The following is a 23,695-nucleotide window of genomic DNA, read 5'->3' as shown; positions in this document are numbered from 1 at the left end:
TCTTTGTAGTAGACTGATAGCTATAACCTTAGGACTTCTAAGAAAGCTATCTTTTTGTGTTATTGATTGAGGCAGTACAGTGGTCAATGCAGTTGACTCGTATTTGGGAGGATGACAATTCAGATCCATATTTCACTATCCAGGTTAAGTTTTCCATGGTTTCCCTAAATTGCTGGCATGGTTTCTTTGAAAATCAAGAGATAAATTTGGTTGAGTGCACTACAACCTTATCTTTTGTGCCCAGGTTCATTTGAAAAGGACACAAGGACTTCTTTACCTTTCCTCCATCCCTAGCTTCTGCTCTACCTCTAGTGACCTTAAGTCATTAGGGAATAACACATCCTTATTGCCCTACATTTTGTATTCTAATTTTATCATTTAAACTGTTCCTATTGCATTAATTTTCAGCATCCATTATCTTTGTGGCTTTTAGCTTCTCTGTACAGCTGCGTACATATGATAGTAGCAAAGATAATATAATGTTATGTACCAGAATGAATTTTTCATTCTGCAGTGGAGTGCGCACTGATATGAAGCTTCCTGGCAGATTAAAAATTACATTCTGTAAACATCTCCCAGGCTGTGGCTAAGCCATGTCTCCGCAATATCCTTTTTTTCCAGGAGTGCTAGTTCTGCAAGGTTCGCAGGAAAGCTTCTGTGAAGTCTGGAAGGTAGGAGACAAGGTACTGGCAGAATTGAAGCTGTGAGGACGGGTCGTGAGTTACGCTTGGGTAGCTCAACGGTAGAGCACTTCCCCACGAAAGGCAAAGGTCCCGTCCGAGTTTGAACCTTGGTCTGGCACACAGTTTTAATCTGCCATGAAGTTTCATAATGTAATGTAACTGGATAGATAAAAAATCCACTCACCAAGTAGCAGCAGAACACACACGTAAAACAAGATTATACTAAGGCAAGCTTCCGGAGCCAGTGGCTCCTTCTTCTGACAGAAGGGGAAGGAAGAAGGGTGGAGGAAAAGGATGGGAGAGATGTGGGGAAAGGGGTACAGTTTAGAAAAGTTGCCCAGAACCCCAATTCATGGGAGACTTACCTGACAGGATGAAAAGGAAAGAGTGATTGATGGGGATCGCAGCAGATGAGATTTGAAAACCTCAGAGCTTAAAGGTGGAAGACAGGGTAATATACAAGACAGAGGTTATTGCTAAAACATCATGCATGAGTTAATAAGAATGAAAAACTAAGTGCATTGTCCGTAACAGAGGTGGGAGGGGGACAGTGAAAAAAATAGACAGGTCAGAAAATGAAAGATGTAGAAAACTAAAATGGAGTGATGAAAGGAGTAGCTACTGTGAAGAAATGATGAGACTCAGAAATTACATAATTTAAGACCAGGTGGGTGGCAAAAACCAAAGACATGTCGTAGCGCTAGTTCCCGACTGCGGAATTCTGAAAAACTGGTGTCTGAGGAAAGAATGAAGATGGCCCGTGTGGTGGAACAGGCACTGAGGTCACAAGCATGTTCTGCAGCAGGATATTGTGTGTTGCCAGCATACACCTTCTGCCTATGCTCATTGATCCTAATTGATAATTTGGTGATAGTCATGCTGATGTAAAAGGCCAATCATAGTTTACATAACAGCTGGCATATGACGTGTCATTTCACAGGTGGCTCTCCCTCTGATAGCATATGTTTTGCCAGTTACAGGGCTGGTATAGGTGGTAGTAGGAGAGCGCTTAGGGCAAGTCTTGCAATGTGGACAGTCACAGGGGTAGGAGCCATAGGGTAGGGAGAAGGGAGCAGAAGGAGTATAAAGTCTGAGAAGGGTATTGCAGAGATTGGGAGGGTGTGGTGGGTAAAATCTTAGACAGAATGGATCTCATTTCAGCATGATGTTATGAAGTCATGGCAGTGTTGAAGTAGATGATTAATACATTCCAGATCAGGATTATACTGAGTGACAAATGATGTGCTCCGAAGTTGTTTTTTGGAGGGATTATCAGTACTAGGATTGGATGTGATGGCCTGGAAAATCTGCTTTTTTAACTAGGCTGGTGGGGTAATAACATCCAGTGAAGGCTGAAGTGAGAATGGTAGTGTATTGATGTGGAGAGTCTTCATCCAAACAAATAAATTTGCCTCGAACACTAAGGCTGTATGGGAGGGAACAATTGACATGGAAAGGCTGGCAACTGTCAAAATGTTATTAGTGTTGTTTGTTAGTAGGTTTAATGTGGACAGTAGTGTGTAGCTGACCTTCAGTGCAGACAAGATCAAAATAAAGGAAAGTGGCATGGGATTCGGAATATGACCATGTGAAATTTTATTGGGAGAAGGTATTTAGAGATCCTAGGAATTTTAAGAGATCAGCCTCACATATGGCAAATATATCATCAATATGTCCAAACCAAACCAGGACCTGAAGACATAGATCCCAGAAAAAAACCCTCTAAGTGACCCATGAAATGGTTGGTAAAGGAAGAAGCTATCCTGGTTCCTATGGCTGTATCCCTGACCTGTTTTCTTGTCTGCCTCTCCAAGTTGAAGTAGTTGTTCCTAAGTATAAAGTTGATTAAGGTGAGCAGAAAGGATGTAATAGATTTGGAATCAGGTGGGTACTGACTGAGGAAATATTCAGCAGCAGACAGACCATGTACATGGAAGATGTTGGTATTGAGGGAAGTGGCATCAATGGTGACAAGCAAGGTGTGGGGTGGGAGTGGGACGGGCATGGATTTCAGACAATCTAGGAAATGGTTGGTATCTTTAATATGGGGAGGGGGGGATATGTCTTTCTACTGTTGGTTGCAGGTGCTGATCAACCAATGCAAATATATATATGGTGGCTGCTTTGAAGCCAGCAACTATAGAACTGCCAGAATGATTGGGTTTGTGGTTCTTAGGAAGAAGGTAAAAGATGGTGGTGCATGGTTTGAGTGGGGTGAGAGGTTCTATGGGTTGAGATGTTAGTCCTTGTGAGGAACGTGAGGTTTTAAGGAGGGATTGCAGGTCGCTTTGAATCACAGAGATGAGATCTTGATACCAAATGCTGTATGTAGAGGTGTCATCAGCTTTTAGGAAATGCAGAGCCTGGAGTTCTGCAGAGGACAGGTTAGCATCATGTTGTAGGGACGTGAGGGAGGGTTGTGAAGCAATGCTGGATGTGAGGAATTCTTTTAAGACTTGCAAGGGATGATTTGGAGGTAGTAGTGGTGGACGAAGTTGGGATCATGGTCAGAACTGTTTGAGGCACTACAATATGTCCTTAGTTCTCACCTCCCACGTAGCCTTAATGTACGTTAATTCCTTCCATCTCAGCATTTGTTCATAGTAACTACCCCTTTCTTCACTCCATTTCAGTTTTCCATATTTTTCATTTTCTTACCTGTCTATTTTTCACCATCCCCCTCCCACCTCTGTTGTGTTCAATGCACTTAGCTTTTCACTCTCATTAACTCATGTATGATGTTTTAGTAGTAATCTCTGTCTTGCATATTACCCTGTCTTCCACCTTTAATCTGTCAGGTTTTCAAATCTTGTCTGGTGCAATCCTCAACGAACATCCTTCCTTCTCATTCCATCCGGTAAGTGTCCCCTGACCCACAGTTCTGGGTGACTTGTGAAACATACCCCTTTTCCTAAACCTCTCCAGTCCTTTTCCTTCACCCCACTTCGTTCCCCTTCTGCCAGAAGAAGGACCCACTGGCTCTGAAAGCTTGCAAAAGTATAACCTTCTTTTACACGCGTGTTCTGCTGCTGCTTGCTGAGTAGATTTTTTATGTATCCATTTACATTACATTCTAAAAAACTGATTATTTTCAAGGATAATATAATGTGATACATACTGTCAAACTGTTAAATTGCTGGGAAGTGCTGCACCTTTTGTTCCTTTCCCTTAAGCTGTAGCTTCCTCCATTCTGTTGTTCCCCTTTCCTCAACCCTTTTGGTTCATATAGCAGTCTCATCCCCACTAATTTCCATGGTATATTTAAACAGCATTCATGTTTGAAATCACTTTGAATGTATTTTTCAGAGTCTCTTAACAGGCATATAAATATGTAGTATTGTTTATAAAGGCTGTCTGTTTTCAGTTCTAATGATGATTCTCTCGTTACTTCTTTCTCTTTTCCCATTTCTTCTACAAGGTACTAATTACACGACTAAGACTTTTTTCATACTCCCATTTGATCTCATTTGTTTCATTTAGCTATAAGTTCAGTTTATCTACTTTTCTCCCTCTAATTTCACTATCATATTTAAACTTCTCAGACTCTGCACTGTGATTCTCTTTCTATAGTGTATTTTATTATCTTTGAGTAGGAGAACAGATGGAATGATTAAAATTGCTTTGAAAAGAAAAATCCGTGATTGGTAAATAAATCAATGAAATGTGGAATATCAGCAATATAAGGAAAAATATAAATTGCTACTCACCATGAAGATGACATGTTGAGTTGAAGACAGGAACAACAAAAGACATTTAGCTTTCAACCAAAGCCTTCCATAGAAAAAGAAATAAGTATACATTCGTTCACACAAGCAAGTGCACCTCATGTGCACAGGACTGCCATCTCCAGCAGCTCGGACCAGAATGCAACCGTTACTGGAACGAAGCAGCAGTCTGGAGGGGGCGGGGATGGGGAATGGATAGCAGGGTACTGATGGGTGGAGAGGAGAGCACTGTCAGGTGGAGCGTGCAGGGTCTAGAAGCAGGCATGACGAGACTGCCACCAGGCGCAGTGTTGAGAAGCTGTGGGACAAGGGGGTGTGGAGGGTTGGGGGGAATGTAAATGGAGAGGAGCAGGCAAGGGAACAGACGGGGTGCGGGTGCGTTGGCCGAGGTGAGGTGGCACACGGTGAGGGTGAGGGGACGTGGCAGGGAGGAGCTGATGGGACAGAGGGAACAGAAACTGTTGGCTGGAGGGCATGGGGACAGTAGGTTACTGTAGGTTAAGGTGGGAATAATGTCAGGAGTGAAGAATGTATTGTAATTTTAATGCCCATCTGTGCAGTTCAAAAAACCTGGTAGTGGAGGAGAGGTTCCACATGGCCCGGGATGTGAAGCAGCCATTGAAATCAAGCATGTTATGTTCAGCTGCATGTTGTGCCACAGGGTGGTCTACATTGCTCTTGCTGACTGTTTGGCAGTCGCCATTCATCCTGTTGGTAGTCATACTAATATAAAAAGCTGTGCAATGAATGCAGTGGAGATGGTGCAACACATTCTTCACTCCCAAAATTATCCTGGCCTCAACCTATGGTACCTCCACATGCTCCAGCCAACAGTTTCCACCCCCTTCTGTCCTGTCGTCTCTTTCCTATTCGTGTACCGTCTTACTCTTTGTGTGCCACCCTCTGCCAAAGCAGCTGCCCAACTTCCCCTTCCCCTTCCCTGCTCCTCTCCTTTTCTGATCCATGCTTCCTTCCCCCTGCTCCCCTCCTCTCTGCTTCACAGCCTCTCAACACTGCACATGGTGGCAGTCTTGTCATGCTTCCATCTAGATGCTGCACTCTCCACCAGACAGCACTCTTCTCCCCCCCCCCCCCCCCCCCTGTACTCTGCTGTCCCTCCCCTTCCCCCTTCCCCCTCCCCTCCGCCTTCCCCTCTAGATTGCTGCTTTCATTCACATGACAGTTTCATTTCAATCTAAGTTGCACAAGATGACAGTCCCGTGTGTGCGAGATGTGCTTGCTTGTGTGAATGAATGAATATGCGTGTGTGTGTTTCCCCTTTCCTGAGGAAGGCTTTGGCTAAAAGCTAAATGTATAGCAGTTTTTTCATTTTGTCTGTCTGCAACTTAACGTGTAATCTTTATGGTGAGTAGCAATCTATACTTTTCCTTATATTGTTGGTTGCTAAATAAGTATTTCAGTGGACATAGATTCAAAAACCTTTTATTACTTGATGTGTAGCTGAATTCTGAAATAATATAAATTCTGTTATTTCACTTTTATATTTTCTCAAATTTTTGTTTACTTATCAAAGAAATGTTGCTGGTAGAAAATATCACAATTCTCCACCCATAGGGCATTATTTCTACTTTGTGATTCTCTAATTCTGCGAGTTATGAACAAAACATGAAATCTCTACTTCAACCATATTATTATTATGTCTTTTGAGGTGTGTTGATACAGACCAGTGGAGTAAAGCTTTATAAAATTTACCTTGCTGTCATGCTTAAGTTCTGTTTTAAGTTTACCAACTCAGGATCAATCAATCATTATTCGTGTATGCTATGTTATAGTTAGGTTACACATTTTTGTGATCCTTTCTTGTATTAATATTCTGTTTAGTGTGCATTTAGTATGAAGGTTGACCAAATATAAACAAGACTTAGCATTCTGAGTGCCAATTTCTGAAGACAGTGGGTAGCGCCTTCTACAAGGCACAGTGTGAGGAATATCAGGAGTGTGGCTGGAAGGCTGTTGACCTCTGCAAACCCATGTAGTAGTACTGCTCACTTGAGCAACAGGCTCATATTATGACAGTGCAATGCATCATCATCATCATCATCATCATCATCATCATCATGTTTCTTAGTCGTGAAGTGACAGAAATGTTATGGAGCTGAAAGCATAGTTTGATTAGGAAACACTTCAAGGCCTCATGTGTTTTCTTTGAATAAGGAGCTTAGGAAAGAGTGTAAACATGTTTGTAATGAGACCCATGAGTGTCATCCACAGACACATACTGCATTCGAGAAAATAAATGCCATTCATAATGCCACTGAAGGTGATATCTGTGGTCTCCTGAAATTGCTTCTCAGTTATGGGACCTGTCAAGCCATCCTTACATGACAACTAGTCCACCATGGAGTGTGTGTTCTGCTTGGGTCCCTTAACTTTTGACCGTAGGAAAGAAGTTATAAGTTCTGCAAGTTACTGATGAGAATGTTTGCCGATTAAAGGAAGGCATTTTTGAATGGCATTGTGTGTGATGAAACTTGCTTACATAACTCTGTGCTCAAGCCATGCCATAGCATTTTGTGTGTTGAGTTTTTTGCTCATACATTGTACTATCAGCACAGGATACTGACATGACCTTTTGAATGAGATTAGATTTTCTTACCACAGAAAAGATACAACCAACAAATAAGACTAATCATTTTCCTTTACAACATGCACTCCGCCATTTAGTAGCTCTCACTTATCCAAAGTGGGGAGAAATGTAATGGACACCATTTGACCGCCCTCCATATAGAAAAACCTATCATCCTTCCATTTTCATCTTTTTGGATCACTCAAAGAGTCATTATGAGGCAAACAATATGAGGGTGATGCAACTGTGAAAGGCTTTGTGTGCAATTTGCTGGTGATGTGGCTACCACTCCTTTTAGAATGAGGGCATCAAAAAGTTGCATATAAACTGAACTAAGTGCATTTCCAAAGTAAGAGGTTACACAGAACAGTAGTTTATATTTGATTATATTATAACAGCAAATGAAAAAATGAAAAACAAAAAAATAGTCTGTGTTATATTTGATCCAACCTTGTACTAATATTCAACAATGTTTATGTAGTGATGAAAAATAACAAGAAACTGTCAGTAATTACAGTAAGTTGTGTAGTTAGGACTTCATTTGCATTTTTTTTTTTATTACAGCCACGGAAGCTGTTACTAGAGCAGTTGTCACGTGTTTTACCGCCTGATGATACAATACCAGATACTGTGGCTCTTGTTAATGGCTGTGATCCTCAGGGTACCTTGCTTGCTTCCCGTCTTCAGGAACTGCGTCAACAGAAAGTTGTTAGCACGATGGGACCAGCAGATGTTCGTGCTACTGTTACATGCCTCGTCAGCAAAATTCAAAAGTTGTGAGTTTCAATATATTTGTATTTAATACAATCTAGATTGTTATTTTCTGGAGTTGTGTGACAGGGTTGAGAACTGCAGGGCCTGCCTAAGTGAGTCAGGAGGGCATTATGCATCGGAGGCTGTCCAGATAATGATGGCTGTATGAGACCTCAAAGTATTAATGTAAGATCCAAAGAAATTTCCTGCACAGAAATTCTAGTGATCAGCTGCTGAAGCATTCATAACAATGTCCAAGAGTTTGAAGCACTCTTAAAGAGCAGTGGAGTTCACCAGATACTAGGAACAGAAATCTGGGCAAGAGCCAAATTCAATTTCAGTGAGATTTTTAAAGTTTTAAATGTATTTCAAAAGAATGGGCTAATGGGGAAATGCAGGTGATGTATTTGTCACAGTAGATAAGAAACTCAGATCCACCAAGACTGAAACTGGAGGTGCATACAAGAGTGGTTCTGTAAGACTCATTTTCAAGGGTGGGCATGGACTTATCTACATCTGCATCTATACCCTAGAAACCACCATGAGGTGCATATCAGAGGTATGTCCCATTGTACCAGTTATTAGGTTTCTTCCCATTCCCTTCACACATGGAGCATGGGAGAATGATTGTTTGAATGCCTCTGTGCATGCAGTAATTTTTCTAACCTTATCTTCATGATGTCTATGTGAGCAATACATAGAGATTGTAGTATATTCCTAGGGTTATCATTTAAAGCCAGTTCTTGAAACTTTATTAAAAGACTTTCTCGAGATAGTTTACGTCTATCTTCAAGAGTTTGCGTGTTCAGTTTGTTCAGTATGTCTGTGACACTCTCCAATGGATTGAACAAACCTGTGACCATTCCTGCTGCCCTTCTCTGTATACGTTCAATATCCCCTGTTAGTCCTATTTGGTACAGGTTCCACCCACTTGAGCAATATTCTAGAACTGGTCACACAAGTGATTTATAAGCAATCTCCTTTGTAGACTGATTGCACTTCTCCAGTATTCTACTAATAAACCAAAGTCTACCACCTGTAATAATCCAGTCTGCCACCTGCTATTGCCAAGACTGAGCCTTTGGGATCATTCCATTTCATATCCCTAAAAAGTGTTACACACAGGTATTTGTTTGAGTTGGCCGATCCCAATGGTGACTCATTGATATTATTGTCATAGGGTACTACATTTTTTCATTTTATGAAGTGCACAGTTTTACATTTCTGAACATTTAAAGCAAGTTGCCAGTCTTCGCACCACTTTGAAATCTTATCAAGATCAGACTGAATGTTTATGCCGCTTTCATTATAGAAAACTACATCATCTGCAAAAAGTCTGAGGTTACTGTTAATATCATCTGCAAGGTCATTAAGACACAACATGAACGCAAGGGTCCAAACACACTTTCCTGGGTACCCCTGAAGTTACTTCTACATCTGATGATGACTGCCCATTCAGGATAACATGCTATGTCCTTGCTACCAAAAAGTCCTCAGTCAAGTCACAAATTTCCCTTTAACCCCATATGATCGAACCTTTGACAACAAGCATAGGTGTGGCACTGAGTCAAATGCTTTTCAGAAGTCAAGAAACACTGTGTCTACCTGACTGTCTTGATCCAAAGCTTTCAGTATGTCATGTGAGAAAAATGCAACTTGAGTTTCAGGTGACTGATGTTTTTGGAATCCCTGCTGGTTGGCATGGAGGAGGTCATTCTGTTCAAGATACCTCATTATGTTTGAGGTCAGATTATGTTCTAAGATTAAACAACAAATTGATATCAAGGCTATTGCATGGTAGTTTTGTGGATGTACTATCCTTCTTGTAGACATGTGTGACCTGTGCTTTTTTCCAAGACTGGGCACAATTTTTTGTTCAAGGGATCTACAATAGATGATAGTATGAAGAGGGCCTAACTCACTCACAAATTCAGTGTAGAATCTGACAGGGATTCCATGGGGCACTGGAGCTTGGTCAGTTTTAATGATTTCAGCTATTTCTCAACACCACTGACACTAATATTTCATTCATCTTTTCAGTGGTACATGATTGAATTGGGGCAATTCTCCTGGGTTTTCCTTTGTAAAGGAACATTTGAAAACAGAGTTAAACATTTCACTTTTGCTTTGTTGTCCTCAATCTCAGTTCCTGTCTCATTTTCTGAACACTAACTTTGATGCCACTAACAGCCTTTACATACAGTCATAATTTATTTTGGGTTTTGTGAAATATCATTAGACAATATTCTGTTATGGTAGTCACTGAAGGCATCATGCCTTATTCTTTTGACAGGCAACTGTGTTTATACAACATCTCTCTACCTGTAGTCCTACACTTTGTTTTACATCTCTTATGTAGTAGTTTTTGTTTCTTTAGAATTTCTTTACAGTGAATGTTCCACGAGAGTTCCCTCCCATTATGAACTGTCTACTGGGTACATATCTATCCAGTGAGTGGTCAACTATTCTTTTAAACTTGAGTCACAGTTCCTCTACATGCTCCCGCTCTGTGCTGAAAGTTTCAAGTTTCTCATTGAGATATGACACTACTGATTTTTTATCTAGTTTACTCAACATACATATCTTTCGGCTTGTTTTAGTTGTCCTTTGTACTTTGGTAATCATTGTTACCACAATCATGTCATGGTCACGGGCATCAGTTTCAGTGTGGACATCGACCAGATTTACCACCTGATGTATCCAAAACTTTCAAGAACATTTCAGCTCACATCAGGAGATTGTAGTCAGCTATCCATCAGTTGGGATATTTACGTTTTTTTAAGTGGTGGGCATAACTGGGCAACTTTGAAATCAATTTAAAAAAAATTGCTTGCTCTGAATACTACTTTTAGCTGATAGTTCAGAAATCAACTCATGAAGGAAATGTGTTAGATGTAATGGAAAAAAATAGAATTAGTTCTTCCTTAAGGACACACACACACACACACACACACACACACACACACACACAGTTACAAGCATATCTCACACACACATGACCACAGTAGTCATGTCTTTGAGTTGTGGTGGTGTGAATATTTGTGTGTGTCGCTTACTTTAGAAGAAGGCCTTTTGGATGAAAGTTCATATCTGTAAGTCCATCTTTATACAGATGGTTGCAAGACCTCTGCTGTTCAATATATAATTTTGAATAAAAACAACTTTCAGCCATATAAATTTCAAATTGTAATTTTATTTGAGTAACCACCATCTTCAGGCCCTCTGACCGACATGTAGGAAGATTTCCATCTATCTAGAATGAAATTTTCACTCTACAGTGGAGTGTGCATTGATATGAAACTTCCTGGCAGATTAAAACTGTGTGCCGGACCAAGACTCGAACTCGAGACCTTTGCCTTTCGCGGGCAAGTGCTCTACCAGGAAGTTTCATACCAGCGCGCACTCCACTCTAGAGTGAAAATTTCATTCTAGAAACATCCCCCAGGCTGTGGTTAAGCCGTGTCTCCGCAATATCCTTTCTTCCAGGAATGTTAGTTCTGCAAGGTTCGCAGGATAGCTTCTGTGATGTTTGGAAGGTAGGAGATGAGGTACTGGCAGAAGTAAAGCTGTGAGTACCGGGCGTGAGTCGTGCTTGGGTAGCTCAGTTGGTAGAGCATTGGCCCGTGAAAGGCAAAGGTCCCGAGTTCGAGTCTGGGTCCGGCACACAGTTTTAATCTGCCAGGAAGTTTCATTCCCATCTCTCGTCCAGTTGAAACAGGGGCGAGCATTCAGGCCTAGTATCAGTAGATTTTTGGTACCTGGTAATGGGGCAGTCTCACAGATTCATTGCTAATAAAATCAAGTTAATGGAACAGTCGGCAAAATCTACAGATACCAGTCACTGAATGCTGGCTCCTATTTTGACTGGACCAGAGGTGGGAATCTTCCTACTCTTTGGACAGGGGGCCTGAAGATGGCATAATGTAGCACTTAAACTGCTTGTTGAAATAAAATTACAATTTGAAATTTAGACACCTGTCCTCTATACGGTGAGTAGCAGTCTGTCTTTTTCATAATATTATCATTAAATGTTCTGTGAGGCAGTTACAGAGGGAATAGCCCGCTCTCAAGGAATAACTGAAATCCTTTATATCTGTGATTAGGCATACAGAGAACCTGTAGCTCAAGTTTAGAAAAATGGCTGATCAATCACTGTACAGATTTGTACCTAATTGAACAGTTCGTGATGGGAGGAACCTTTCTTGGTATGTAGTCTCTGTAAAAAAGCAGAGACTACTGCATAATACCGTATTTACTCGAATCTAAGCCGCACTTTTTTTCCGGTTTTTGTAATCCAGAAAACCGCCTGCGGCTTAGAATCGAGTGCAAAGCAAGCGGAAGTTCTTAAAAATGTCGGTGGGTGCCCCCACAACTTAGTTCTGCCATCGAATATATGTAGCGCTACACAGGCATGCTTTGTAGGTATAAAGATAAATACTGGCGCCAAAACCTCTGCGTCAGTAAATAAATTTAAAAAAAAAAGGTGGAAGACAAGCTTTTTTTCTCCACGCCGAGTTTCGACCACTGCATTTTCATACATTATCCAACAAAGTAAATACAAATTCCGTATTGTTCATCTTCGAATGTAGCAGCATTTCAATGTACTACAAAAACCCGACTGGCAAGAATGTTTAGGATGTTTGTCAATATGGTCAACTCTCCATTCTGAATTTTTTCCTATCTGTGAGAAGAGATGGTTGCTAATAGGAACTTTTATAAATTGTGAATCACATGCAGTATTCTCGTCACCATAAGAATAATACGAATATAAACATTTTGCCATGTATTGTTTCGTGTTTGCTGCTATCTCATTTAAATCCTGTCTGCGTAATAAACCACAAAACTAGAGTGAGACAACAGCCAACGCGGAGGAATATACATATCATGTCATGTTTATATTCGTATTATTCTTATGCTAAACAGTGATACAGTCAGAAATGAAGCGAGGCAATTGACTAGATTTTTAAATCTAAGATTACTCTAATTTCTGTGCAGAATATAATGTACTAAAGAGGCGCCTGCAAAGATTTTCAAACGGAGAAAAATTTTCACTAAACTCTCGTTCAGAACATCTTCTATCATACGCAGTCTATTATTAGGTTCTTGTTGATCATTATGAAAGGAGGCAGCAGTGTAAGTAACAAGAAGTAGCAGTCTCTTGACATTGTTTCGCTAATGAGACGATTCCTCTCTCTCTCTTTTTCTTTTTTTTTTTATTTGTAAGCGGCGGTAGCACGCACAAAAGCAAGCCATGCCGCGATCGGCGACAGGCCGTAAATACGCAGTATCAGAGTACGACAAACAATGCATGACACAGTACAGTAATGCATTTTCAGCGTAGAGTGACGTAAACACCTATAACAAAGAAAACTGCGCTTATCAGATCAAAGAAAAATAAGCAATCAATTCAAACCAGACGAAGCACGTGAAAAAGAAAGGGTACCCGTATAAATACAGACGGAGCGCCTGACGCATAGCAATGGCTACCTGGTAAAGCTTAACTGCTAAGCTTACGACTCGAACCAAACTACTGTAGCTGTATCGTCATTCATTCGACCTAAATTGTCTCATATTACAGTGGACCAACTTTGTTTCGATTTGGAGATGCGGCCTAAAACTTTTCTCTCCCCTTGAATGTCGAGTCTCAAATTTCAGGTGCGGCTTCGATTCGGGAAATTTTTTTTCCTTGATTTCGAGTCTCATTTTTCAGGTGCGGCTTAGATTCGAGTGCGGCTTAGACTCGAGTAAACACGGTAGGTGGAAAACAAAGCAGAGGTTAAAAGATAGAATGAAGCTTCTAGAAACTGCCAGAAAGTTTCAGAGAGATGCTGAACGAAATACATTTGGTTGTAGAAAGGCCAGTGCATGAATCTTCAGCAACTGTCATAACAGAATCTACTTGAAAGATCTCTTACAAAATATAAAGTAATACATAAAATAAGGAAATGGCAACCACTCGCATATAGTGAATTGATGCGTGACGTACAGAAACAGATAACAGAAAACAGCATGTACACTACCTTTTTTTCTAGCCAAAGAACACACATTTCCACACAAAACCACAGAGACACCCAAATGCGCACTCCTGTGGCCACAACAAGACTGATTATTAATACTTGATTATTGAAAGCAATTGTGTGAGCTGATGGAGATGAGGAGGGCTGTAGGGAAGGACTCAAGAAGGGGTAGCATAGAGAGGCAGCTTTTTGAAGGGATGAATCTGCGGCTGCACAACAAGATGTAAAGAGCACAGGGAATAGAGCAAAAAGAGATGTGAAAAGTGGGAGTGGGAGGAAAATTGGAGAAAGGTGAAGATGAAGAGAAGAGGAGATGGGAGATGGGTTAGAGAGAGAGAGAGAGAGAGAGAGAGAGAGAGAGAAAGAACCTGGGAAGCAGAGGGAGAAGTGGTAGGACGAGGCAGTGCATGATCTGGACAGAGAAGGAATGGTGTGGACAGAAGATGGAAGGGAAAAAGTAACATGAGACATTGGGAACTGGTTAGTGGAGCGTTAGGCCAGGAGAACTGTGAAAGATCAGAAAAACCTGTGTTGGAAGGGAGTATCCAAATGACCTGTGTAGTGAAGCAGCTGTTGAAGTCATTTGTGTTGTTGTGTGCAGCATGTTGTATTTGCAGTTTGCCACACTTTGGCCATGCCCATTTGTGCAAATAGGCAGTTGATTATTTGTCATGCCCACACAGAATGCTGAATAGTAATTGCAGCATAGCTGGTATATAACACAGGTGCTTTCACACAGGGCCCTTCCTTTCATTGGGTAAGAAATCCCTCTGATAGATACTGTAGTAGGTTGTGGATGGGTGTATGGGACAGATCTCCAAGGAGTGCAGGATGACAAGGAACACCGCTTTGGAGGATGTGGGTAAGATATCCTTCACCTCTGAGCATAGTGAGAGGTGTTCAGAGCACTGGTGGAGGACGTGATTGAGCTTTTCAAGGTCACAGTGATGCTGGGTAATCAGAGGAATGCTAGTTGGTGGCTGGTTAATGGGTTTACTGGTTTTAGAGGAGTAAATGAAACAGAAGATTTGTTTATGGATGGGCAGGGTAGAATATTGTCTTAGTAAAGGCTCTGGTAAAACTGTCAATATATTTTGGCAACTCCTGCTTTTCGCTGCAGATGTGGCTTTCACTGCAGATGCGGTGTCCATGGATGTCGAGGCTGTAAGGAAGAGACTTTCTGACATGGAACAGGTGACATGTCAAAGTGGAGGTACAGTTAGTGGTTGGTGCATTTGATATGGATAGACTTATTTATGGAGCCATCTGAGAGGAGACTGACTTTTAGGAAGGTGGATCGATGAGTTGAGAAGGACCAGGTGAAGCAGTTTTGGGAACAGATGTAGAGGTTATGAAGAAAAGAGCAAAGGTTGTCCTTATTGTGGGAACGGATCATGGAAGTCTAATCAGTGAATCTGAATCAGACAAGAGGTTTTAGGTGATGATTGGATAGGAAGTATTTGTCCAGATGGCCCATAGATCTAAATAAGTTGGCATAGGGCAGTGCCATGTGAGTACCCTTGGCAGTACCATTTTCTTTCTTCTTCTTCTTCTCCTTCTTTTTTAAAGATCTGGCCTGGAATAACTGTGGGGCAGGATGTGGTTGGCTAGGAGGAATAGGAAAGAGGTGGTGGGTTTGGGAACAGCAGTAGTGCTTCATGGCCACAAGGATGGTCTACAAGGATGTCATATCCTTAGTGACCAATGAGGAGTCTTGGGGTAACAGGACAGAAACTGTGGAGAGGTGGTCAAGGAAGTGAGCAGTGTCTTGAATGTAGGATGGGAGATTACAGACAATAGTTTGGTGTTGGACAACAAAGGAGTTCATTCTGTCAGAGCATTATACCCAGCCACAATGGGTTAACCAGCCAGGAGACTTGTGGGACTGGGCTTGTGGAGTAGGTAAAAGGAAGGAGTGTGCAGAATTTCTGGTGTGAGGAGCTGCTTGAGATCATGTTGGTCTTTGGTGATAGGATCATTGTAGTAAGATTTGTATACAGTGGAATCAGAAAGTTGGCAGAGATCCTCAGCCACTTAGTCACTATGATTCATGACCACTGTGATGAAACCTTTCTCTTCAGGATGGATAGTATGGTATGGATTGTTGTTTTTCAGGTTAGAGCAAGCAGGGTGTTCCATAGGAGTGATGTTGGAGTCTCTCGGGAGAGGTTTAGGAATGGAAGGTGAGACCCTGTTAGAAATTGCAAATTCCTGAAAGCTGGAAGTGGATCACTGTTAGAAGGAGGTTGGGACTGTCTTAAATATGCTTCCATACGTGGATTTGGTTGTCTGTTGTCAGTGAGGTGAGGGGTGAAGAAATATATCCAATTCAAAGAATGAGTAAAGGAAAGGACATCTTTTACAAGTCCAGTGTGGTTGAAATTAGGTTTGGGGCTAAAGATGAGGCCTTAGAAAGGGCTGACAGTTCTGCAGGGGTTAGAGAGTTTTGACAAAAAGTTTGACAACAGTCTCACAGGATATGTGTTCAGGTGTAGTGCATTTTGCGGAAGGTGGGTGAAGTTTTTGGGGATGTGGAAGACGGACTAAGTCTGGAAGGCATGGACATGGAGATACAAGAGGTTGACAGGGGTTGGGGGAAGAGTTGGATCAGAATGATAGGCTTTATTCGTAGTTAAAGGTAGTTCCATGCAGGCATAAAACAGAAGTAGCTGGGACAGTTTCATCAGATGGTGCTGGGAATGCTGTTCCAGCTGTTGAAGGGTAAAAGATTCTATTGCAGTGATGGGATTCGGAAAGTTAGGGTCACAGAGTACAAGGATCTTGCAAAATGTAAACAGGGTGTCAAATAGTGTTCGAGCTTGAATTTTACATTTGCGAAGGTCCAGATAGGTGATAGTGAGACACTGGTGTAAATGGAAGAGGTGAAGGTTCTTGTGGTAGGGTGGGTGACAGCCTGAGATGCCAGTTTTAATGTTAAGTCCATTAGGTGCAGTACCAGGTACCAGACTGGAGTTTAAGAAGAGTATGTGTGATGGGAGTTTTGCAAGGTCAATACACTATGTTCAAGACACTGCTCACTTCCTTCACTGCCTGTCTACAGTTCCTGTCACATCATCACCAGAATCTTTGTTACTTACGGTGGACATGACATCCTTGTACACCAAATCTCTTGTACTCTCTTTTAAGAGCAGTCTTAGGGTCAATATTGCCTCATTCATATGTTTGTCCATATCAACCACCAACACTACCTCCACTCTGACAGCTGTCACATGTTCCACTTCCAAAAGTCTCTTCCTTACAGCTTTGCCATCTGTGAACATTGCACCTGCAGTGGAAAGCAGGAATTGTCAAAATATACTGGTAACCTTACTGATAAAATTCTATCCAGTACATCCATAAACAAATCTCCTATACCATTTGCTCCTTTGATACCAGTAAACCTGTGATTATGCAGTATCACCCTAGCCTTGAAAAACTCAATCACATTCTCCACCATGGCTTCGAATTCTCTCACCATGCTCTGAGATGAGGGATATGCTACCCCTCCTTGTCTCAATAAACAATATTAGCCCATTGCATACACTTCCATATACCACTCTTAATTGAGCATGTTGGACCTAGGGATCACTATATGTGATGCACTACATAGATTCAGTGTTTCCCCACAGTCACGAACATTGCTGCTATTAGTTGAAGGAAACCTCATTCTATCAGTGTGTCTTTGATTATAATCTATCCCAGTCTGAGCCACTTGATAATCTCATCATCACTCTTGCATGCCACCTGATAGCTTTCTTGGAGACAGGATCAATCCCTGGGGGTTGTATGAGTGTACAGCAGATTTTTTCTCCTGGGCTGTTCTGGGTGTGGTGGTGATTTCCCCAGCAGTACTGTGAGACCATTTCTAGCACATCTCCTTTGACCTCTTTGGGGATGCATTAGTGGCCCTATTCCACACAGTACTTATTAGTCGTCTGCAGAATTGAGGCATAGCGAATGTTTCACAATACAGCTGGTGAGTTAACTGCTACGTCAACTTGTTTGGTACGTACTGTGTGTTTCAAGCTCAGGTTTGTTTATTCTGCAATAGCACAGTGTCAGAGTGGTCGTCTGCAGTGCAGAAGGATGTGCACCATATTAGGAAAGAAAACAAAGGATATCGTGTAGGTGCCGCAGTCCATTTATCCACTGTATCTTACATTTGCAGGGGAATGATGAGTGAATTTGTATCCTTCATTATTATTATTATTTTTTATTTTTTTTTTTTTGTGCACTAGTTGAATGTAATCCTGTACTCATGCATTGCTGCATGTGTTCCAAAGTGATGACTGATAACTTTTTTGAAAACATTCAACTTTCAGTGTTGTTAAAACACCTATTCAAACAGAAGGTATAGTATTACCAAAAAAAAAAATTAAATAATTGAAATACACATTATACCATTAAATCTGAGTAAAGTTAATTACAGTTTTTGTAACTCTTTTACTGGAAAGCCAACATTTTTAACATTTGAATGCACTGTATTATAAATTTTAAAAATTTAAATGCTGGTATGATACAATAAAATAAATGACACTACACTGACAAACCAAATTCTTCCCACAGCTGTAACAGCAATGCAAAACCACCACCTCCTATTAAAGTTTTGCTTGCTGGTTCTGACAGTTTTGTGAATTCAGTATTAAGGCTGTATGTGGACCAGCTGTCCTTGAAGCCGCCTGACTGGCAGAACTACATCAAATTCCTCATAGTTCCTTTAGGTAAAGTATTTATATAGCTGACAGATTTTATTATATCACAAGTAGAAACATAGTTTCTTAACAGGGATGCTACAAACATTAATTGTATAATAGTTTAGTTGGATCATATAACAATGTAATCATTGTGTAACATAATTTTATTAATATTTTATGATGATTATGATAGCTTTATTAATATTCATTGCTAAATGATTGCTCTCCCAGAAGCCTTCACTTAGCACTCTCCCAGAAGCCTTCACTTAGCAGACAGGATGAGAAAATCCAGCCGGCCGGTGTGGCCGAGCGGTTCTAGGTGCTTCAGTCTGGAACCACACGACCGCTACGGTCGCAGGTTCGAATCCTGCCTCGGGCATGGATGTGTGTGATGTCTTTAGGTTAGTTAGGTTTAAGTAGTTCTAAGTTCTAGGGGACTGATGACCTCAGATTTTAAGTCCCATAGTGCTCAGAGCCATTTGAACCATTTTTTGATAAAATCCATTTTTCATTTCATCCTGTCTGGTAAGTCTTCCTTGACACAATATTGAGGTGACTTTCCCTGTATATGCAAGCCTTTCCAGTCTCTTTTCCTCCAATATTTTCTTGTTTTTTGCCAGAAAAAATGGACACCTGGTTCCAAAAGCTAGCAATTTTACATTTCTTTGTGTATCTGTCAACTATCAGTTTATGAGTAGACACACTGTCTTTTTGCCTTCTTCTCATTTTTACCTTTGAGTCCACCAATTCAGCATTGGCTTTGCATCCTGTTTCTTTTCATACTCACATATCTTTCTTATTTATCATTTACATATTTATCGTTTACATGTCCCCCCCCTCCCCCTCCACATTTCACCTAATTTTTTTTGCATGTATGTTTTGCTTCACCGCTTCATCCCCATTTTATTGTTAATTTATGTATGGCTTACCAACCGCTTTTTCTGCCATTTATCATCACTCATATTGTAGATTTAGCATTACATTGTTAGTTTCTCAGTTATTCTCACCTTCTGTGTGTGCTGTCTGTGATATAGCTTCTTAGATGACTTTGAGGAATTACTTCTTACCTTTTTTTCTCTTAACACTCTTGTTCTCTTCCTGACTGGTGTACGGCGATCTCATTCCAAAAACTTAATCCATTTGAATTTTTGCGTTTTACTCTGGAGTTGCTACTTTCTTACATGTTACTAAGTAGGCATTTTATCTCTCTCTATTCATTTGACGTTTCATATTGGCATGTTCTCTCCTGAATAAATAAATTTAACTTCTCATTAGGATATCTTGCATTACTGATTATAGTTATGAGGTATTAACACTTATAGCATACCATTTCTACATAGAACAAGATTTAATAACTAGCAGTTATGATTTCCCACAGGACAATAGTGAAACTGAAACGCCAATTTGCTTATTTTTGAAGTCTGCACAGCTTTATTTTTGTAGGCAACAACACATTAGCTCGGTATCTTGGATCTTTGGATGCCGTATATGCCTCTGCATTCACAGTGGATAGCTGGAAGGAACTTTTAGAACATGCAGAGCTACAAAAGACTGACTGCCAAGAAATGCTCAATAGGGTTCATCGTTATCTGCATAATGCGAGTGCCATTCTTCAACTGCCAATTGCTGAAGCGATGATAACTTATAAAGAGAAAAGGTACTTTTATAGTCTTTTCTATGTTGTATATTATTATCGTGTTGATTTTATTAGTTACTAAAATACAGATTAACATACTAGTAAGCCCTGCACATTTGAACTAATTTAAAGTACTAAAAAGATGCACGTTTTATGAATTACTACTATAAGTATATCACATTTTAATCCACCGACATTCATGACGATTTTTATTTTTAACAGCTCAGACGATGAATCTTCTCAAATATTTATACCTTTCATCAACGTAAGTATGCATAATTTACTACGTAAATTAATCTGTTTTCGACAGCCTTACATGATTTGTATAAGTGTTTCAAGCATTAGTTATCAATGAAATAATTTTTAAGAGAATTCTCTCTCTGACCAACAAAGATATTTTCCTTCATGGAAATCAGCAATAGTCTACACGAAAATACAATTTCAGCTTAATATTTTAATATCTATTAGTGCTTCGTATTTGAAAACAGTGTGCAGTCAATGTTATAATATCATTGTTGTGGAGGTGGTGATGGGGTGGTAGTTGTTGTCATTGTTGTTGTGTTCTTCACTCCAGAGACTGGTTTGGTACATCTCTATAAGCTAGTTTATTGTGTGCCAGCCTCTTCATCTCTGAACAACTACTACAACCTACATATATTTGAACCTGCATTATGTAGTCAAGCCTTGACCACTCTCTACAGTTTTTATCGCAAAACTTCCCTCAAATTCCTTGTTGCTGCAGAATGTATCCTATCATCCAACCCCTTCTTTCTTGCTTGCTCCATAAATTTCTATTTTTCCCAATTCAGTACAGTGACTCCTCGTTATCTACTCAATCTACCCATCTAATCTTCAGCATTCTCCTGTAGCACCCTGAAAAGCTTCTATTCTCTTTTTGTTTGCTACTCTCCAGACAAATACATTCAGAAAAACTTCGTAACACTTTAATCAGTATCAGATGATAACAAATTCCTCCTTTTCAGTAATGCATTTCTCTATCTTATATCCTTTCTACTCCAGCCATCATCAGTTACATTGCTGCCCAAATAGCAAAACTCATTTACTACTTGTACTGTCTCATTTCCTTATGTAAGTCTCTCAGCATCACCTGATTTAATCCAACTACTTTCTGTGACCCTTTTTTCACTTTTGTCGATGTTCATTGTATAATCTCTTTTCGCAACACTACCCATTTCATTCGACTGATCATGCGAGTCCTTTACTGTCTCTGACAGAATTGCAAATCTCAAAGTTCTTATTTCTTCCCTGTGAATCTTAATTCTTTCTCTTAATTTTTCTTTGGTTTTCTTTTCTGCTCCCCAATGTACAGATGGAATAGCATCGAAGATAGGCAATGACCCTGTCTCACTTTCTTCTCGAATATTGCTTCCCTTTCATGTCCTTTGAGCTCTTTATAACTGCATTCTGGTTTCTTTACAAGTTATAAATAACTTTTTGCTTCTTGTATTTTACCCGTGCAGCATTTCTCCAGAACCCAAACTGATCTACCCCAAAGGTGGCTTCTGCAAGCTTATCGATTTTCATGTAAATAATTTGTGTCAGTATTTTACAAATATGACTTGTTAAACTGATAGTTCAGAAATATCCGTACCTGTCACCAACTGCTTTCTTTGGAATTGGAATTATTACATTACTATTAAAGTACTTCACATGTCTCATACAGTACCTGGCACATCAGGCTCCAGCTCTCGGTGGAGAATCTTGTGCATCGTATGAGACATTCTTGGGGATGTTTTGCCCACAGGCTCTATTTCAAGGAGCCTCCTAGTGCACCCAACGTGGTGGGTCCACCCTCACAGCAGGGTGAGTGGCATGTTGTAACGCATTCACGTCCGCTTGAGGCAGAGGGCCAGTGTGGACACTGGCTGCCTGGCCTCGCCCATTCACACTGCGAGTGGACAGGTGGCTGCTCCTACAGCAGGATCTGAGCAGGCACGGGCGAGGGGGTTAGTAGTTATTGGGAGCTCCAGTGTTATGTGCTTTATGGAGCCTCTTATGCAGATAGCATTCAGGGTGGAAAGAAAGCCAGTGTGCACTCATTTAGTCTGCTGGAGGACCTCATCCGAGATGTGGAGGTGGCCTCGCCTGTGGCTGTCGAGCGTGGAGGATGCAGTCGTCTGATAGTTGTGGCTCACGTCAGCACCGACGGTGCCTGTCATGTGGGTTCTGAGGCCGTCCTCAGTCCGTACAGGCAGCTGATGGAGGTGGTGAACACTGTTGGCCTCACATGCAGGGTGCAGGCAGAGCTCACAATTTGCAGTGTTGTTTCCTGGGTTGATCGAGGTCCTTTGGCTTGGAGCCGAGTGGAGGGTCTCGACCGAAGGCTTCATCAACTCTGTGATCATCTTGGCTGCAGATTTCTAGATCTGTGTTATCGTGTTAGGATTTGTAGGACTGCCCTTGATAGGTCAGGGGTGCAGTACACAGAGGAAGCAGCTACTCGGGTAGCAGAGTACTTGTGGAATGCACGTGAGGGTTTTTAGGCTAGGCAATAGTATGAGGTGCTCTGATGAACACTTGGCAGTTGATATGCAGTAAGGGAAGTCAAATGGTGTTCAGAATAAAATCACTTCAACTTTCATAATTTTATCAGCAAACTGTCACAGTAGTCGTAATCAAGTTTCCGAATTTTCTGCCCTCCAGGAGAGTTCTCACGCTAAAATTATTCTTGGAACCGAGAGTGGGCTGAAACCCGAAGTGGAAAGCTCTGAGATATTTAGTGGGCACTAGAACATATATTGGAAAGACAGATTAAAGGCCGTAGGAGAGGGACTGTTCATTGCAGTTGACAAAAATAGTCTCTCTGTTGAGGCCAAAGTTGAGTGTAACAGTGGAGTTACCTGGTCATGTATAACAGGTGTAGGTGAAACTAAATTAATTGTTGGATGTTTTTACCAGCCACCCGATTTTGCTGTGACAGTTCTAGAGTCATTCAAAGGAAGCCTGTAGTCAATATCGCATAAAAACCCAGATTGTGCAGTGCTAGTTGGAGGTGACTAACCTACTCTACTGAGTATAGACTGGGATGTCTGGGGTTCATTGCTGGGGATACAGGCAGACAGTCATGTGAAATACTTTTGAACACGTTTTCTGATGAAAACTCTCTTGAGCAGCTAGTTTGGCAGCCTGCATGCAGTGGAAATATGTTAGATCTGGTAGCTACAAATAGGCTGGACCCTACAGACAATATCAATTAGAAATGGGGGATTAGCGATCATGATGTCATTATAACAACTATGATTACAAAATTTAATAAATCAGTCAAGAAGGCTAGGAGAATGTGTCTGCTAGATAGAGCAGTTGTTAGCATCTTACTTAGATAGTGAACTGGCATCAGTTAGTTCCAGTAAGATGGATGTAAAGGAATTATAGGTTTTAGTGTAAGGAGATTGTAAACTGTGGTCTGGGGAGTTATGTGGTTAGTAAGTGGACAAAGGATGGAAAAGAGCACCATGCTTTAATAATGAAATTCAGAGGATGCTGAGGAAGCAGAGGCTGTTGCATTCTTGGCTGAAAAGGGACTACACAAATGACAACTATGGAAAGATCTATGTATGAAGCATACGGCTACCACTGTCA

The 23,695-nt window shown here is 40.9% G+C and overlaps 1 protein-coding gene across 4 annotated transcripts in view; it reads left to right on the top strand.

Annotated features, from left to right (window-relative positions):
* The window catches only part of LOC124546611 (phosphofurin acidic cluster sorting protein 2-like), a 676,573-nt gene that overhangs the window by 581,072 nt on the left and 71,806 nt on the right, over positions 1-23,695 (top strand). For all 4 annotated transcript variants that reach the window (XM_047125051.1, XM_047125049.1, XM_047125052.1 and 1 more), the window contains exons 12-15: positions 7,560-7,771; positions 18,332-18,486; positions 19,903-20,116; positions 20,318-20,360. In XM_047125051.1, the coding sequence (XP_046981007.1) occupies positions 7,560-7,771; positions 18,332-18,486; positions 19,903-20,116; positions 20,318-20,360 (624 nt within the window). The remainder of the gene's footprint in view (positions 1-7,559; positions 7,772-18,331; positions 18,487-19,902; positions 20,117-20,317; positions 20,361-23,695) is intronic.

The sequence above is a fragment of the Schistocerca americana genome, chromosome 1 (genome assembly GCF_021461395.2).
Source record: "Schistocerca americana isolate TAMUIC-IGC-003095 chromosome 1, iqSchAmer2.1, whole genome shotgun sequence".
Lineage (NCBI taxonomy): Eukaryota > Metazoa > Arthropoda > Insecta > Orthoptera > Acrididae > Schistocerca > Schistocerca americana.
Note: the sequence above shows the minus strand (reverse complement) of the source record. Positions and strands in the feature narration are given on the sequence as shown.